The 16,758-nt window shown below is 52.9% G+C and overlaps 6 protein-coding genes across 6 annotated transcripts; 3 read left to right on the top strand and 3 right to left on the bottom strand.

Moving 5' to 3' along the window:
* Window positions 1–2,089: 2,089 nt before the first annotated feature.
* On the bottom strand, window positions 2,090–4,347 carry RHO25_011038 (uncharacterized protein; the record flags this gene model as incomplete). The annotated part of the gene is made up of 2 exons (XM_023602085.2): window positions 2,090–3,457; window positions 3,505–4,347. 2 exons carry the CDS (start codon window positions 4,345–4,347, stop codon window positions 2,090–2,092), a joined length of 2,211 nt encoding a protein of 736 aa, XP_023451588.2.
* Window positions 4,348–5,271: 924 nt separating this feature from the next.
* Window positions 5,272–5,748, top strand: RHO25_011037 (uncharacterized protein; the record flags this gene model as incomplete). The annotated part of the gene is made up of 1 exon (XM_023602087.2): window positions 5,272–5,748. One exon carries the CDS (start codon window positions 5,272–5,274, stop codon window positions 5,746–5,748), a length of 477 nt encoding a protein of 158 aa, XP_023451585.1.
* A 1,590-nt stretch (window positions 5,749–7,338) lies between these two features.
* Window positions 7,339–8,124, top strand: RHO25_011036 (uncharacterized protein; the record flags this gene model as incomplete). Its single annotated transcript, XM_065603352.1, has 1 exon — window positions 7,339–8,124. One exon carries the CDS (start codon window positions 7,339–7,341, stop codon window positions 8,122–8,124), a length of 786 nt encoding a protein of 261 aa, XP_065459424.1.
* Window positions 8,125–8,504: 380 nt separating this feature from the next.
* Window positions 8,505–12,167, bottom strand: RHO25_011035 (uncharacterized protein; the record flags this gene model as incomplete). The annotated part of the gene is made up of 1 exon (XM_023602088.1): window positions 8,505–12,167. One exon carries the CDS (start codon window positions 12,165–12,167, stop codon window positions 8,505–8,507), a length of 3,663 nt encoding a protein of 1,220 aa, XP_023450654.1.
* Window positions 12,168–13,131: 964 nt separating this feature from the next.
* RHO25_011034 (uncharacterized protein) lies at window positions 13,132–14,264 on the top strand (the record flags this gene model as incomplete). Its single annotated transcript, XM_023602089.1, has 3 exons — window positions 13,132–13,201; window positions 13,342–13,909; window positions 13,982–14,264. The coding sequence occupies 3 exons, from the start codon at window positions 13,132–13,134 to the stop codon at window positions 14,262–14,264; spliced, it is 921 nt and encodes a 306-aa protein (XP_023451383.1).
* Window positions 14,265–14,505: 241 nt separating this feature from the next.
* Window positions 14,506–15,208, bottom strand: RHO25_011033 (uncharacterized protein; the record flags this gene model as incomplete). Its single annotated transcript, XM_023602090.2, has 2 exons — window positions 14,506–15,128; window positions 15,175–15,208. The coding sequence occupies 2 exons, from the start codon at window positions 15,206–15,208 to the stop codon at window positions 14,506–14,508; spliced, it is 657 nt and encodes a 218-aa protein (XP_023450652.2).
* Window positions 15,209–16,758: the final 1,550 nt, after the last annotated feature.

Below are 16,758 nucleotides of genomic sequence, written 5' to 3'. Positions count from 1 at the left end.
CCGAATGATGAAACGAATTCAGTGTTGAATCTCTTTGGACGATGTGGTGAAAATGCAGCGAAGATGTGAGTGAGTCGTGGCAGGGAGCAAGTGAAGAGAAGCAGAGAAAAGCCAGCTTTTGTGACATGAGGAGGAAGTGACATTCACAGATTGTCGTGACCTTCACTTACGCATCAATTCGGGGCCTTGTCTCTCATGATCGAACCAGGCCTGGTCCCCGGTGCGTGGAGGCCTAGTCTCAGGGCATGGTCTCTGGGCGTCGAGGCCCTCATCTCCAGCGACTCAAAGCCTCATCTTCGTCAGTCGGTGAGGGCACCTTCGTCCAAGATAAGGGCCTCTTCCTTGATATTGCAATGGTCTAGTCCTTGATAAGGTCCTGTTGCAGCATTTTCGAACAGGCCCGCACTGCGCGCACTTCTGAGGCCGTGGTCAGACAACCTGTTCACATCAAACTCGAAGACCATACCCAGAGGCATGGAGTCCAAGTGCAGATACAGCAGCACAATCTTCGAAACGTCTTGATTGTGACTTTCTTGCGTCCTTGCTTGCCAGCTCACGAACGCCCACGCAGCTAGCCAGTTCGGCAGCATGCTCCAGAAGTTCAGCATCTGAGAGGAGCAAGATATTGTGGTGCTCGCATTTCAGTCTCTTCCGCTCCAAATCTGTAAAATAACTGTCCGTGTGCCTGATCCGTGGAAAATAGCCGGCGCCTCGACATTAATTTCATATAGTCTGACCCAGCCCTGCCGAAAGCTCTTCATCCTTGCCAATGCTCTTCTGAAGTTTTGCCTCGACTAGCTGCCGTAACTGGGACACGTTGCCCAACATGGAGATTGCTATAACTCCAGCGGATACAATGAGTTCGGCTATGATTTTGATGTTCGGCAACAATAGCAGCGATTCCATCGTTAGACCATTCTCTGCAGTGCTTGCCGCCCACTCCGACAGTCTCTCCAGGTTGCAGGCCCAAGATACGGGATTGAAACTCAACTTCGAGTATCCTGTAAGCCGGCACGCAGGCACGAGGTCCGACTGCGCGAAATGGATCCTCAAGCAAATATATGCAATCGCACCCGCGATGACTGGCCCATATATCGCGATTACCATTCCTGGAAAGCACGGCGACACGATCCTGCGGCGTGGGGTTTTGTCGCAGAGCCACATGACATAAATGCCAAAGATGAACACAAAGATGGACGCGACTTTCCAGCATGTCTCTGCGGTTGCTAATGCGAACTCCACTTCGACCTGGCCATCCATGACTGAAGAAGGAGCGAGTGGTAGGCTTGGCAGGCCAGGCAGCGCTATTGATGGTTCTCAGCTACTGCGATGTACCGCGTCGAGGGGCTTCTGGATGCGACGGCTCGCGAAGCAAGGACACGCAGTATGAAGCGGCTGCGGCGGTACGATGCCTTTGGTTTTGCTTCTGTACAGCGTGCTGGAAAAATTGCTGGAGTGGTTCTGATGCCGTAGAGAGGGTAAGAGATGCGGGCTGTATCGATATGTACTTCGTATCATGTCGCAAGAGTGTCGACGGCTGCTTGAGTTGTCGCAAATGTGCACAGTCGTCGGGGAAGTGTGGAATATAAGGTCGTTGCCAAGACTCCCAACCCCAGTTGTGAAAGAGACTAAAGAGTGGGTATCAATCCTATGTACTCCTTTCCCTTACTCTAGCATGCCACACCACTCCGTGAATACATTCTTTGCTCATTTGGTATTGCCACACTGATGACATGAGTTCATTCGTGCGGTCTTCTCTCCCTCAAGTTGGCTTGTGCGCTGGCTGCGCATATTCACCTCAGAATCCTTGGCTGTTCTTTCGCACCTGCGCTGATATGTGACTCGAAATCTGCACGCTATCGACTCGTGGCGAGCGCATCGAACTTGCTTGACTTGTATGCGAACATGTAAGTGAGAAGTCCCATCATCTTTGTTTCCCAAAATCGGGTGTGCTGTCGCATGCAACCTTGCTCGACACGTAAGCGTGGTAGTGTCTGAAAGGTTCGAGGCATCCGGCGTCCTAGATCGTCACAAGAACATACGAACAACCGAATTGAAGCACTGGTATCCAGTTCGCGTATATCATGGCTCAGCCATAGTATTGTCCCTGCGGTTGATAATGTCCGTAAAGCGGCATAACATTCTGATTCGGGGGCCACCAATGGCCACCGTCTTGCATTCCCATGTCCATATTCTGCATTGGCAACCAGTCGTCCCAAAGATTATTGGTAAATACCGTGTTGAACGCGTCCCAGTCAGTATTCGCGAACGGATCAAGGTTCCAGTCGACGGGGCTAAACTCTTCGTATGACCCAGAACCTGCCGAGACCTGCGATTCTGGCGTCGGCCCGTCGTTGTACATTGGTATCGCAGCTTGCGCGTTTGGCACATAGTGGGTGCTCTGCGGGGGCATTGTGGTGTTACTAATCGACGCTGGGCGATGCTGAAGGATTTGCTGGTGCAGGTTGGTTTGCAGTGGTGGGGGCACAGTCTGCTGTGGAATTGGAGGCGCGTCGTGCCGTGGTCGTTTATGCACATTCTCTGCTTGCGTTGCGCCAGCCGACCTTTTTTGCTGACGCGCTTTCCTCGCTCGTTGAATCGATTCGTTCACGTGTGTCCATGCAGGGTCATCCTTCTTCGTCTGGTAGAGTTTGTCCCATTGCGCCAAGAGTCTGTCTAGCACACTCCAGGCCATATTTGTGAAGCTCTCATCACGGCTCCACGCAAGCTCAGCAACGACTATGGCGAGCGAGTGCCACTGCACATAGCCTCTGAAATACCATACCCAGTCGGAGATGCGGTCATCCACAGCAAGCGCATGAGTACGCTTGATGATGTCCACCGATGACTCAAGCAGAATCATGCGCTCTTCCTCAGGCATGGTCTTGGTGGGAACGGTGCCACGAGGGAAGTTGATCAGAAGGCGAGCTTTGGTTAGCATGCCTTCGATGAAGTTGACGCACAGCCAGTCGTATGGTCTTGTTTCATCCATAAAACTCATGTAGACTTTATCAAGCTCGTCTTTAGCATCGTTATAAAATTGTCGTTGTCGTTCGGTGACGCCAGGAGTGCCTGCTGGGGAGCCGCTTCCGATATTCCAGATGCCGAATACTAGGCGATGTATCTTGAATCTGAGTATTGGAAATGTGCAGTCGGTGATGCCTTTGCGCCCCAATGGGCTTGCTGTCATGCGCGGGTTCAAGTCGCAGTCGTTCAAATTTCGTGGCAATTCAACTTTCTTGTCTTTGAAAATGCTGTACTTTCTCGAACCACCTTCCTCTGCCGTTCGAGATTCGAGTCCACACAGGTGGTACCACAATCGCCGCCGATACTCCACTTCGAATGGCGAATAGCGTCCTTCGGGCTCTTCTTCTAGCTTGATGAGCTGTGCGCAGCGTACTGCCTCGTGGAAAAGATCTGCTATTCCGGTCATGCTGTCGGACCTGCGTATGCAGACCTAAAGCCGTCAGTCGAGGGTGCCAACCTTCCTAGTGATTGACCTACTATGTATAAAGTCAGAGCCTGCAAGCCTTCGAGCTCCGGAATCTCGTAATTCCTGCGTATCTCGTCCATGATGCATTTACCATACCGACTGAACAGAATCTCCTGACCTTCTCCAAACTTCTGCCGCGTCTCTTGTGCAGAACACGTACTCAGCGCAGCGTAATACATGCTGAAAATCATGGCTTTCGTCGACGAAGAGACGCTGGCAGGGTTGTTGATGAGACTTATGATCTTGGTTAAGAACGAAGGACAATGAATGATCTTGACCATGGGATCCACTCTCGTCACGAAAAGGCTCCAATACTCGAATATTCGAGCGGGAGACGGATGAGGGTGGCTACTAGAATAGTGATATGCTGCCGCGGAGGAGTTATTGCCATGTAAGCCAATGCCTCCATCGTCCTTGCGCAGATCTTCGTCTTTGGCAGCAGACTTGGTGAGAGCTACCAAGGCATCTTGAACCAGGCTTTGCTGATTTGGAGACTGCGGCGTTGGACGTTCGTTTGCAGCCGTATAGGGAGTTCCCGAAGCTCCGGAAGACGATGCGCGGGCTGGACTGACGGAATCGCCTGTCTGTAAAGCTTTCGCTTGCTCGTTCTTTGGTTCCAGGTATTTAACCAGGTCCTCCAGGTGGCGTTGACGAGGCGGCTTATCTTTCTTGTACGGCCCTCGCTTCCGCTTGACGCCGAGGTCGGGAGTAGGATAAACACATGGCAGTTCGCTCTTCAAGCAATTGAAGCAGCCTTCGTGTTCCCGGCTACATTTGAGTTTTCTCCGGCGGCAGCCAAGGCAAGAGGTGCCCGGTTTGTTGACAGTGTTCTGGAGCAACAGAGCTTCCGACATGGTTCGCAGCGATGTATTTGATCGAGGAGAGGAGATTTGAATAGTCCGTAACAGTCGAAGGCCCCTCGGAGCTATCTTGGCATTGTGATGGGCTGCTGGGTGAGTGAGAAGGATCGGACGCGCAACGCTTCGTGGCGTTGTCTGGAGCACAATCGAGCTCTGTTTGAGCTTCGAGCGGTGGCGAGTAATCTGTATCAGCGCCTTCCTGTAGTCAAACTAGGTGAGATGAAGACCAAGATGTCGGTCGTGGTGTCGGCGGGAGTTGTTGGGCGCTGGCGGAGCAGTGCAGTGCAGTCGCAGCACGCGCAGCAGCTCCATACTCCATCGGCGAATCGGCGCAAGGGTCGAGTGCCAAGCGCGTGGACAACCGAGTTCTAGACCAGCCATCGTGCCTTCTGAAATATCAGTCTCACCAGCAGCCGTTGTGGATGTCGATGAGATCTATCAATCCAGCAAGCGTACATGTCCGACAAGAAGCGCAGTCGAGGGAGTCGCCGTTTGTTTTGTTTGCAAAACGGCCCCGAATAATTGCAATGTCGACGGGAACTCCACCGGCACCCAAGCCCCCAGCCGCGCCAGCCGGACCTCACCTCCGCTCCAACGCTTGCGACGCTTTTTGCGATATGTCGCAGACTAGTTAGTATATACCAGTATCCAAGTACCAATTCTGCCAGACTCCGACATCCTCGAAGATGAAGATGCCCCTCATACATTGTGTCTCACTTGTACGAGCCACTGTAGGCATCCTTGCTTCCAGAACCATGTCACATCCTTGCCCTTCTCCGCCCTTCTCCGCTCCAATGTCATCGACTCCAGAAGAACATATTGTAGGTGACAGCTACTAGAAGAAGCAGGCACGACGACGCACCTACCTCCAGCAGGACACCAGCCAAGTCATACAAGCTACACAGGCGAACTTCCAACATGAAGGTCCCCGCTGTCTTCGCCGCCCTAAGCTCCTCCACATACATCTTCGCCGGCGCCATAGACATCCGCCAGATCCCGAACGGTATGTCGCAAATGGTAGACTTTCCCCACGGAGCGCCAGCGAAAGATGAGAAGCCCGACTGCCACATCCCCTCCCGCTACTACGGCATCTCATTGAACATCCGTCTCAACTCCGTGGAAGAGCGGTTGCCGGACTATGGACGTGCGCCAGTCGAACTCAACAAACTCACGTCATACACTGCCAACGCCAGCGAGATCTCCTTCGACCCAGACGTTAGCGAAGGAGTCGATATCGAGACTGTGGCTTGCCAGGTCTACACCGATGCGGATGGTGTTCAGCCCATGGGATATCCCATTGGTGTGCAGGATCCACTGGTCTTGGACGATTATGGCGTGGTTAGCATTGGGAGTATTTTGTGTTCGGTGAGAGGAGATTTGACGAGGTCAAAATGAGTGTGTCGAAAAGGCGGAAGAGGGGGCACTTTGAAGAGCTGAGAATTAGTACACTCTCTGACCATATATGGAGGTGATGGGCGAATCCACATCATGCTTTGCGGCCAGCCAGAGTTCAAAATATGCTCCTGGGCGGGACGGAGCTTGTGGTCTATGTGCATGTGAGAAGTTTGCAAAATTGTATGAACATGGGCTGGTCGAAATGTACAGTATTCTCTCTAGGCTCATTACACTGAGTCGCATCCTTCCAAGATGTTCTCGTCGCGTAGAATACGTTTTTCTGCTGGGCGTCAGTGTTTACCTCAGTAGCCCAATTGATACTGCCTCCTCGAGCGGGCATTCGCAACAAAGTCTCTCGAGGCATCGCTTCCAGAAATGAGAATCCTGGAAGAAAGAAGAGCAAAGGGAAGACCGGGACACTTTGCAATCACTGTTACTTCCACGCAATGACTCCCGCGCCATACAAGAGCATGCTCCCATTCTGGATGCGCATTCACGATTGTAGGAGCCGCCTCTCCAATACGAAAGCTCATACCTTTTCGCGCATTACCCAGACCCAGCACAGATCCACACAAGACCTTTCACTGCCAATCATGAATCCACGCGACCCTTGGTACCATATCGGAGTGCCGTCGGAAACGCCCCCGCATATTGTGCTACTTGCGGCGAGGCTGCGACAAGAACGACAATTCTTGGCTTATCAGCACTGGCTTGAACAGCAACAACGATCCGAATATCAGCAGCATGTCTTTGGCCGGACTACTCCTTGGGCCATTTTGCAACTGGAAATGCTACTGCAACGGGAAGCGTATGCCCAGAGGCAATCTTTGCTGCTCCAGCAGCTGGCGACTCATCCACATGCTTGCTCCTCGTCTCTCGGCGAAAGCAGTCTATCGCGTCTCCCAGCAGATGATCAAGTTATCGACGACTTTTTGAATTATGGCGACATTAATGGAATTGATACTGGCTCTGCAGTTGCAACCCCGCCAGCAGAATCTGGAGCACAATTAAGTTCGGACTCTGGCGGCTCTCGACCAGGACGCGATTTCACAAGTCGAACAGTAAGGTCTGCAACTGACTGCCGCCTTCCCATAGCATCCCCATCTTCTCGCTCGACTCAGTCAATTCATGGAGGGGAGAGCGTGTCCTCGAACATGAAATGAGCTTCAGTCGGCATCCAAGAGATCACAAAGATCAGTAAGAGTGAAGTCTGGGTCGCGATTGTCTGCGATCAGATCCTGCAGATCTCAGATTTGTTTGCTACACAGATCTCTGACTCCCCACCCAGCGATCCAAACTGTAATTGAGTTCTGTCCGTATTGGAAAGCGGAAGTGGCGAGTTGTCAACATACACACAACAAGGCCTCCTCAAACCATTCCATCGTGCATCATACCCAGCTGTATGCTACAATTCTTCTTTCTGTCTTTCTTTGCCACAGTTTTCATTCTCTGCTGATATACGACCCAAGCATTCACGAAAGTCTACAGCATCCACACCGAATGATATATAATCACTGCACCTTAATGACCAGTTCTACTCATATCCTCCTCCAAAATCATCAACCTCGACCAAGCCTCTCTACCGAAAATATGTCTTTCACGAGAACTCCAAACGGATGGCAGTACTCCGCGAGCTCTGCACCAGGCGCTCCTGGTCCACAATGGTCACAATTCGTGTCCTATGAGTCCACCACAACAACGAGTCCTCTGAACGCAGAGCATGGCTTCGGAGGCCTTCTAGGAGGTCTTCCAGGGAACCTTTCGCCTTCGCAACATCCGTTCCCATCAGCAACATTCGGCTCGCAACCTCCATTTCCATCTGCACCACCTAGCTCGGTGCCCCAACCTCAACAACCTCTCTCAGAAGCCAACCTCGCCACGCACAACGGCAGCGAAGCAGGCGGTAGTAACGTTTATCCTCAATCAGCAGCAGGGGGATCCAGCTGGAAAGCTCCTACCGCTGCTCAAAGCATCGTGTCCGGCTCAAGACCAGGACGTAATGCTGCTGCATCCAGCCACCGCTCGTCTGCGCCCTCGTCAGCATCTCGCAGCATTCGCATGGGACAGAGTGCTTTCTCGGACTCTGGCAGTGTGGCACCATCAGCACGGAGCGGCAGCGGCAGCGTCGCGCCTTCTTCACGTGGCGGTAGCATCGCTTCCTCTTCACGCGGCGGCAGCGTGGCTCCTTCTTTGCGTGGTGGTAGCGTGGCTCCGTCCTCACATGCCAGCTCCACAGCAAGTCGCGCTTCACGAGGTTCGAATGCGACCCACGCGAATCAGACTTTCGGCCACGGTCCCGAATGGGCAAATACCACGATCGGTTTTGGTCCAGGAGGGTGGGCATCAAGCCATTTGAGGCACAGTTGGGATTTATGAAGGATTAGCATTCGTCGCTCTGTGTCAGCATCTTCGAACATTGAAATGAAAATGACAATCGAGTTGCTAATGAGAGTTCTCCAATGCAATTTTTGACACTAAGATTACTCATTTGAGCCTGTAGTAATAGCTGTAGTAGTGTAGTATCTATCGATCTCAGTACAAAGAGATTCGGGTATCATGATAATAAGTACGAAACAAGGACCCCAACACCTCATCCGTGACATCCAAAGAAGGAGATCTGAATGCTGCCCAAACCCCGAAGAGACTCCAAAGAGATGGCCGGCGTGTCCTTCCATGACCCATTTTGTTCAATAAGAGACCTCTCGCGCCTGCCCCCTTTCAACACCCCCAAAGAAAACATTACACTTTATCTCGGTTTATGTCCTCAAAAATCCATCCGCATCATATAAACTCTTCGGCGTAGCAACCATCACCACACCCGACAATCGATTATCTTTATTTCTCACCGGGGTACTCAACATCCTCGGGTCCAAAGTCTTCTGGTACTGTTCAGCCCAGTACCTTGCTGTCTTAGGAGACTGTCCTCGCGGCGGACTGCTATTATTCACAACACAAAGCGGCTTGGGCTTCGGGCTTGTTGAGTTCGCGTCTTGGTCTTTCCAGAACTGCTCTCCGTCGTCCCATACGCTAGAACTTCGTTGATGAGTAGTGTTATTATCATTATGTTGTTGCGATTTAGTTGCCTCTTGGTTCTCCTTATCGCTGTCTCGTCGGACTTGTAGGGCAATCTGGGAATATCTCCAGTCCTCGTCTAGTCCCTTGACAGCGGTGTCGATGCTCTTCTCGAGAGCTTCGAAGTCAATCTCGTCTAGGACAGTTGAGGCTACGGTACCAGGTAGTGTGTAGGAAGAGCTGCGCTCGAAGTCGAAATCGCAAAGACTGGTGTGGGATCCTTCACGTGTGGCTCCGTCTTCGGTCTCGTTGTTGGTAGTGGAAGGAATCCAAGGTAAAAGAGGGGAAGGCTCGCGGCCTAGACGAACATAGTTTCTGCTTTCGCGGGATGGCTGTCCCTTGGCGTCGCTGTTCATGCGGCGAAGCTCAGTGACGTTGCGGAGGATGCTCTTGGCTGGTGGGTCGCGGGGACCAAGAGGTGAGGTGGTTCGCTCGCGGGTGAGGGAAGGCCTGTGTGCTGAGGCACCCGCCAGGGTCTGCGGCATTGGTGGAGGAGAGGACGATTCCTGGACGATGGTCGAAAGGGACGGTGGGCGAGCGAGTGTCACTCGTCGTGAGTCGAAGGTCTCCTGTACAGGCTCATCCTCATCCAGAGTCATGTTCTCGTATGACTTGTCCGACTCCCAACGTGGCATTGGACAGAACTCGTCGTCGTAGTGCTTCGTGGGCAGAAGAACGGGGACATTGTCACCAGGGAAATTGAGATTTGTGGATGCCATCACAGTGCTGGCATTCTCAGATGTGAGCTTGGCCTTGGTACGGTTTGGGTTCCTCTCCGGGATCACCGGCTGCTCAGCATCGATCAGAGTGTCGAAGCGAGTGCGGGAGACTGTCTTTGGCGAGCATGGTGGGCTCTCGGATTTAGGTTTCGCTGAGAGCGCATCGCCCATGAGGTCCATGCTGCCGAGAGTGAATGGCAAGAAGAAGCCAGGGTGGCCTCCATCGTCCTTGTCTTGCTCGTGTCTGATGGTCGAAGGTGGACTGGTTGGATCGTACTCCTGAGCACCAGCTGCAGACGGCAGTTGCGGGGAAGCTGGATCATACTCTGCAGTCTTGGAGATCGGGAGCGGCGGGCTCGAAGGAATCTCGACGTTCTGGTTGGCAGTCATCTCTTCTGGAGAAAGGACCAAGGCGAAGGCAGACGAGGTCGGCCTGAAGTCTGTTGGCGACAGATTGTCAAGCGGTGAAACAGCGTCCACAGGAGAGAGACCAACAAAGTGAGGTCCCTGTGCTGTATCGCACTGAATCGGCGCAAGGGAAGGTCGTGATTTGCCAGCGGGTGACGGGAACTTGGGAATGCTAAACGAGCTGTTGCTCAATCTTGAAGCGCTACGTTCCTGGTTCGATGCCAAGGAGTAGACACTGTCCCGTGAGACCTGTCGAGTCGGTGGGAGTGGTCGCTCAGGCACGTGAGGTTGGTAGGTGTTCCAGTTAGACAAGGTGGGCGAGCTGGGAGTCAACGAAGCGCGTAGAGTCTGGATGCGCAAGTCGCCAAGTTCGATTGCATTGGCCTTGGGTGCCTGGCCTCCATACGCCAACAGGAAAGATTGTCGCTCCTCAGCAGGAGTGACCACTGGCTCAGTGCGTGGTCGCTGCATCTCTATGCTCTCACGCTCCTCAATAACACCTTGAAGTAGGTTTGCGGGGCTGATCGATCGACTCCGTCTTCGCGATACAGATGGGCCCAGGACCTGTGGTGTGAGTGTGCTGATGCGAACACAGTTCTGCCGGCGGTGGCCCTTGCGAGCATTTGGTGATCCCTTCAGAGCGCTTGCTTTCGGCAGCGATACGCTTGAGACACTGGCATTGTCCCAATGGAATGGGTTGCCATTGCTGCTGCTGCGAGAGACGAGCGTCGAATCGGAGGGATCGCGTGGTAGTGCCGTGTTCTTCCTTGGAGGAGCATTGCCGGAGACCTCTCGAAGCACGCTGACACGTTTCCGCTCAGCAGGAGAGCCAAATATCGACACGGAAGAAATGGATCCGACCTTGTTGATACGTTTGGTTGGTGTGGTAATCTTGCCGATGGGTCCGCTTCCCAGCAGAGAGTTTGAAGAGGAAACGCGGCTGATGCTCATCTTCTCAGCAGAGCAGATTTGAGGCACTGAGAGCCTGTTCCTCCCGCTGCCAAGAGAGCTGGATGTGGATGAGGAGTTGCTCCTCCAGAGTGTGATAGAGCTCTCGGTACTTGATCGCACAAGTCTACCTCGTATTGACCCTGGCTTCTGCACTCGGGAGTTGGCATTGCAGCAGCGGGTTGGAGATGGTCGACGGTTCTGCCATTGGCGATTGGCGACGCTCTTGAGCGCAGCATTGTTGTTCGCCTCAATGAGATCCTCGACGGTAGGCGAGTGAAGCGGCTGATCAGTGTCGCGACGCTCAAGAATAGGGCTTGTGACAAGAACGGAACTGCCTGCCGAGTTGCTCGAGGAGGATGACGATCTCGAGAGACCCAGCGATTTGCTCGCATTTTTGCTCCAAGATGAAGTGCTAGCGATCGACATAGCTGGAAGTGGCGGAACAGGTCCTGATGGCGGTCGTGTAGATGGTGCTCCAAGACTTGCGGAGCGTGCGCGCATTTCTGGTCGTTGTCGCTTGCCTAGGTACTCTGAATCTGGTCCAAACACGGCGCCGTCTTCTGTCAAGATACCCATCGATACAGAGCGGAGGTTGAGCGAAAGCTTTAGCAGCCCATCAGTGCCACTCACAAGCCCAGTTCGCAGTTGCCCTGGGGATCGCGTTGCAAAAGAAGGCAGAACATCGAATTTGGGGCTGCCTGATTGTGGTAGCACAACCTCCTTGGTCACAGAACTCTGTGTGCGGTGCTTCTTAGATGACGATCTCTGCATTTGGTCAAAGATAGGCAGCGATGATTCGCGTTGAGGAGTTCCGTTTGCCGGATGCTCTGCAATAACAGAGAGATGCTTTCTCGTCCAGGCCTTGAGTGGAGTCACGCCTTTCTGTTTGATGCGCTTCGGCAAGCCGACAGTGTTCCTCTTTCGCTTGTTCTGATCGTGCGCTTGCTCGGAATCGACCCCATCATTTGAGCCAAGATGGCCCCATGTCGTGAATGCGTTGGCAGATGTCGCGGTGCCAGGTCTCGATACTTCGCGCATATCTTGCCTTGAACTTTGAGGCACCCGTGCTCCGGCTTCGAGCTGCGCCATATACTTGCGATGCGCACTTCGCTTGTGCATAATCATCCAGGCTACCACAAGAATTGCCACAAAGATACAAGTGCCTATACCGAGCCCAATTCCCACGATAGTTCTGGTGGCCAGCCCGGTTCCATTTCCAGCATCTCGAGGCACTACAGCCACCAGCTCCTCGAAGTCGTGTCGCGTCATTGTCGCGAAATGTACGTACAATGTCTCGGATTTTCTTCTCCAGAGCTAGTTTCCGCGTGTCGCCGTTGAGTCACTCAGATCCTCGTGGCAGCACACAGGCACATGGCCTTTCTTCCTGTCGTTAGTCGAACGTTGTCGCGAGTTGCGAAAGTCGCGCAATGAGCCCTCGTATCGGACGCTAGAGTAGAGTTTCTGCTGTTGTGATCCGTCTCGGCCAGGTATGCGGCCCGTTGCTAGGTTGGAATGTAAGGAATGCGATGTGAAATAGCCTTCTCACGTGGTGTCTTTGAACAAAGTTGTGCGTTTTTTGGCGGATTAGAATTAGTTGTAACTGTAGAGAGCGTGTGTGGTGATTAGAGAGAGACAAGAAAGAAGTTAGAAATGAGCGTTGCAACTGTAGAATGAACGAGTGTGGTGGTGTTGCGACAACAAACATTATAGCTTTGGAGGATGGAGGGAGGAATTAGATAGGAACTGCTTCACAACTGTAAGCTAGCAACAATGACCGTTCATAACGAAGTCGTTGGCAGCGTTATTCATCTCATTCCTGCCATACTGCTCTCTTCAGTAGCGTCATCTGCGATCTCATAGACATCGCGATGGTAGATTAGAGAGAAGACGATGAGTTCGATGAGTGACTTCAACGGAGAGATGAGATTTTCCAACGCCTCGCGAGATCGGGCGCCTCTATCATCTTGAGTATATAACCAGCCAGAGCGCGCCGCAAAATGCAGGAGAAAAGCGATGGATCCATGGTGTCGTTGATGGAGGACTGTGGTTGAAAGGAGGAGAGAGCCAAGTTCACCACCCGGACCCGGAAGCGGAACTCTGTGCTCCGACCACTCAGCTCCCTCGTCACGTCATCCATCGCAACTGCTTGATGATCAAGTCGTCAAGAACAGTATCAATCATCAATTGACAGACCTTTTAGCAGTATTGCCAGGTACAACAGACAATAGTCATAATGGTTCTCCGTCCCCGCACGCAGCAGAGTCCGGAAGACTCGTCCATGACCAATGGCATCTTCAACGAGAGTACGCCGATCGCATCACTCGCATCACAGCAATAGTTACACACTCGCAATGTTTCATGCAATGCTTCACTGATTTCATCCCATCAACGCAGACAGTGGCAAAACAGAACACACCCCCAAACTAACACCTAACACAAAAAGACAACACCTCTCCTCCCAAATCCACCCAAATCCACCAGCTCTTCAACCTCTCCCAAAAAACCGCCATCGTCTCCGGCGCCGGCGCAGGAATCGGCTACGCCGTCGCCGAGTGCCTCGCAGAAAGCGGCGCAAACGTCGCAATCTGGTACCACAGCAACAAAGACTCCGCAATTTCCAAAGCTCTTCACCTCTCCCAAAAATACCACATCAAATGCCAAGCCTACCAAACCGACGTAACAGACTTCTCTTCTACCCAACGCGTCATTGAAGAGATTGTCAAAGACTTCAATGGCAGATTGGACATATTCGTAGCGAATGCTGGAATCCCGTGGACGCAGGGACGCATGATTGATGGGGAGTTGGGGCATTATCATCGTGTTGTGGCGACGGATTTGGATTCGGTGTTTTATTGTGCGAAAGCTGCGGGGGAGGTCTGGAGGAGGCAGTTTCAGAATGGTTGTGGGGTGGATGTGAGAGGGGAGAAGTTGGAGAATTATAGTGGTGGGTCGTTCATTGCGACTGCGTCGATGAGTGGGCATGTGGCGAATATTCCGCAGTTGCAGTCAGCGTATGTCTTTCGAAAACGACCTCGGGAGTGTGCAACCTGGAAAGTGTGCTGACATTCCTTGCGCTTGTCCAGGTATAATGCTGCTAAAGCTGGCGTGATTCAGCTCTGCAAGTCGCTGGCCGTCGAATGGGTCAAGTTCGCAAGGGCCAATAGTGTGAGTCCTGGGTATATGGCGACCGAGATCAGTGATTTTATTCCGATCGAGACGAAGAAGATCTGGCGAGGCAAGATACCAATGGGCAGGGAAGGGGAGGCTTCTGAGCTGAAGGGGGCATATCTCTATCTTGCGTCTGATGCCTCGTCGTATACGACTGGCTCAGACATCGTCGTAGATGGCGGGTACACTGCAGTCTAGAAGAACAGCATAGCAGGCGCAAAAGTCTTCCTAGCCGCAAGTCTGCAGTGAAGAGTCGCGTGCTCGGTTCATCGAAGCACGTGAAGCAGACACTCATGTCCCCGCGAGCGGGTGCCGTTCAACTGTGACGGTCTCATGTGCCTTCACAACAATCACCGTAGACGTTTGGGTCTGTGACGGCTAGCAGACCCCAAGAACATCCGCCGTTCCACCATGCTCCTTCACAATCTTCCCTCGCTCCTCACAAGCAGCTGACCGGCTGACGCAGACGAGCCATTTTCTCTTCCAGGTACGTGCACCACCTGCAGTTCACCACCAGCCCGCGATCCGCGAAGATGTCTCTCAGATCATGCAGCCGATTCTCCAGATCATGTACCCATCCGTGCGTGGTCGTGCCAATAGCCGGTATGTCGTCGACCTCGAAAGCAATCGTCTTCCTACGCACATCTCGAAAGGTAGCCAGCTGCTCGAGCAAATCGAACGTCTCGACCCTTCGCTTGTCCATGAAGTATCGAGAATCAGTCATCATCATCGACTGAAGCTCTGTCTTGTGCAACTCCTGCATATGAGCAAACGACCATCCAGGGTGATATTTCGCGACTTCGAAATATACAGTGACTGTTCGCAGTTGTTTTCGATTACGAGTTGATAATGATTGAAGCCAGTCTGCCGATGTGAACATGGCATTCTGCGGCGTGATGATTCGAAAATGGTTTTTGGCGTAGAAGAGCTTGGTTGCTTCGGCGCGGATTTGTTTGCATGTTCGCAGAAGTCCAGGGGTGTAAGCTCCTCGATTTGTAGTTGCGTCGACGACGACTTCTTCGCTAATGAGAGCCTCTTCGTAGATGATGTCCCGGAGCTCGCCTTTCGACCTGTCAGCTTGTACGCACAGTATGTGCCTTGTACTTACGTGGCAGCCTCTCAAGCAACGTGCAACTCGCCATGACAGGTCGCTGCTGTGTTGATCTTCGCACGTTACAACATCTCCTGAAGACGTAGAAAGAGCGCAAACGGCAGGAGAGATCACGCAGACAGGCGAGCCAGCGCCACGCCGACGAGATGGGATCATTCATTTTACCGGAACGAGACATGTCACCAGATTCAGTGCCGCCAGGCCGTCACTACTTAAACATGACCGACGGACGACGGACAGCTGCAGAAGGAACTCCACTTTGGCTGCCTGAGTCTGGAAACATGAACCTTGGAAGCCTGCCACCATAAAACCATGCCAGAAGAGAAACGGTGTGGCAGAAAGTAGGCAATGAAGATTTGCGTTGAGAGATATCCTTTCTTCTTTCATTCACGGTGTGGCGCGTCGTGTGCGGTGTGCAAGGCACAGATTTGTAGAACTTGTGTGACCGGAGAGCGTATCCAGCGCGTCATGTTTTCAGGAGGTTGTTCAGCCTTGCTCTTCTGGAAACGGCGGAAGTCTCAGCCGGTCTCGCGGGTAGCAGCATCTTGTTCGCGCCTGGCTGGGGATTTTATCTGGAAGACAGGTGCGATCGGGGTGCACCGCAAGTCCGACGGAGACGTGTTGAGGAGGTCGGCATGTTTGGGTGAGCGGGAGTGCTCTCCAGTCGCGGGTCAGAAATCAGCAAAACGCGGGAACGCAGCAGACGTGTCGGTTCTTCAGCAGTTCTCCTCGTCGCGCACAAACGCCGTCAAGGAGTATGTACCCGATTGATGCTGTGCTCAGGCACAAATTCCGAGCAACTATGATGACAGGTCCCTCTGCAATGGTTACTGGCACTCCCGGATCTTTGCACTGTGGCTGGACAAACACTGCTCGCTGCAATGCGACGGCACCTCCGTGAACCGTAAATCCTCGCGAAGCAGTCGGTCAGCGGTGCCGTGACACCTGGCGTGCAGCTCGTACTACAGTCACGCTAGAACGAAAGTCAGGGACTCGTTTGGGAAGCAAAAAAGTAGGAGAAGCAGTTCGTGTTCTCGTCTGCGCGTTACCGGATCGGCACATTGCCTCTATATTTATCCCTGCCCACGTTGCACTGGCCAGGACCACCAAAAAAGCATCTTTTGCTGGAAAATGCCACGCTAGCAATTGCGACAATGCTCTCCAACCTTGCTGCACGTCACATGGATGCGGAGAGTCAGACTGACCGCCAGCCTCCGGGCTGATATTGCGGGAAAAGCTGGTGCCAACTTGCAAGATAGCGAAAAACTGCGAAGGCGTTTGTGGCCATGCCGGCCTACACGGCTCCATGCACATGCGTATGCTGCGACGAACGACGATACCCGCAGAGGTCAAGCACGGCGCGCTCGTCTTTTCGTCTCGGAAGCTGCACATGCGAGAGCTCATTGCCATTTCCAGGTAAAGTTGTGACTGGAGCCATTGGGCTGGGTCCCGCGACAAGGTCACGCCCTGGTCAAAAAGTGCAGTATGCATGGCTTTCGAGGAGCTAAAATGGTGCGACTTTTGAGACACAAATGAAATGGTCAAGATGGCAACATTGATGCATGGAGAAGACGTATCGTG

The sequence above is a fragment of the Cercospora beticola genome, chromosome 7 (genome assembly GCF_033473495.1).
Source record: "Cercospora beticola chromosome 7, complete sequence".
Lineage (NCBI taxonomy): Eukaryota > Fungi > Ascomycota > Dothideomycetes > Mycosphaerellales > Mycosphaerellaceae > Cercospora > Cercospora beticola.
This window is presented reverse-complemented; position numbering and strand designations above follow the sequence as displayed.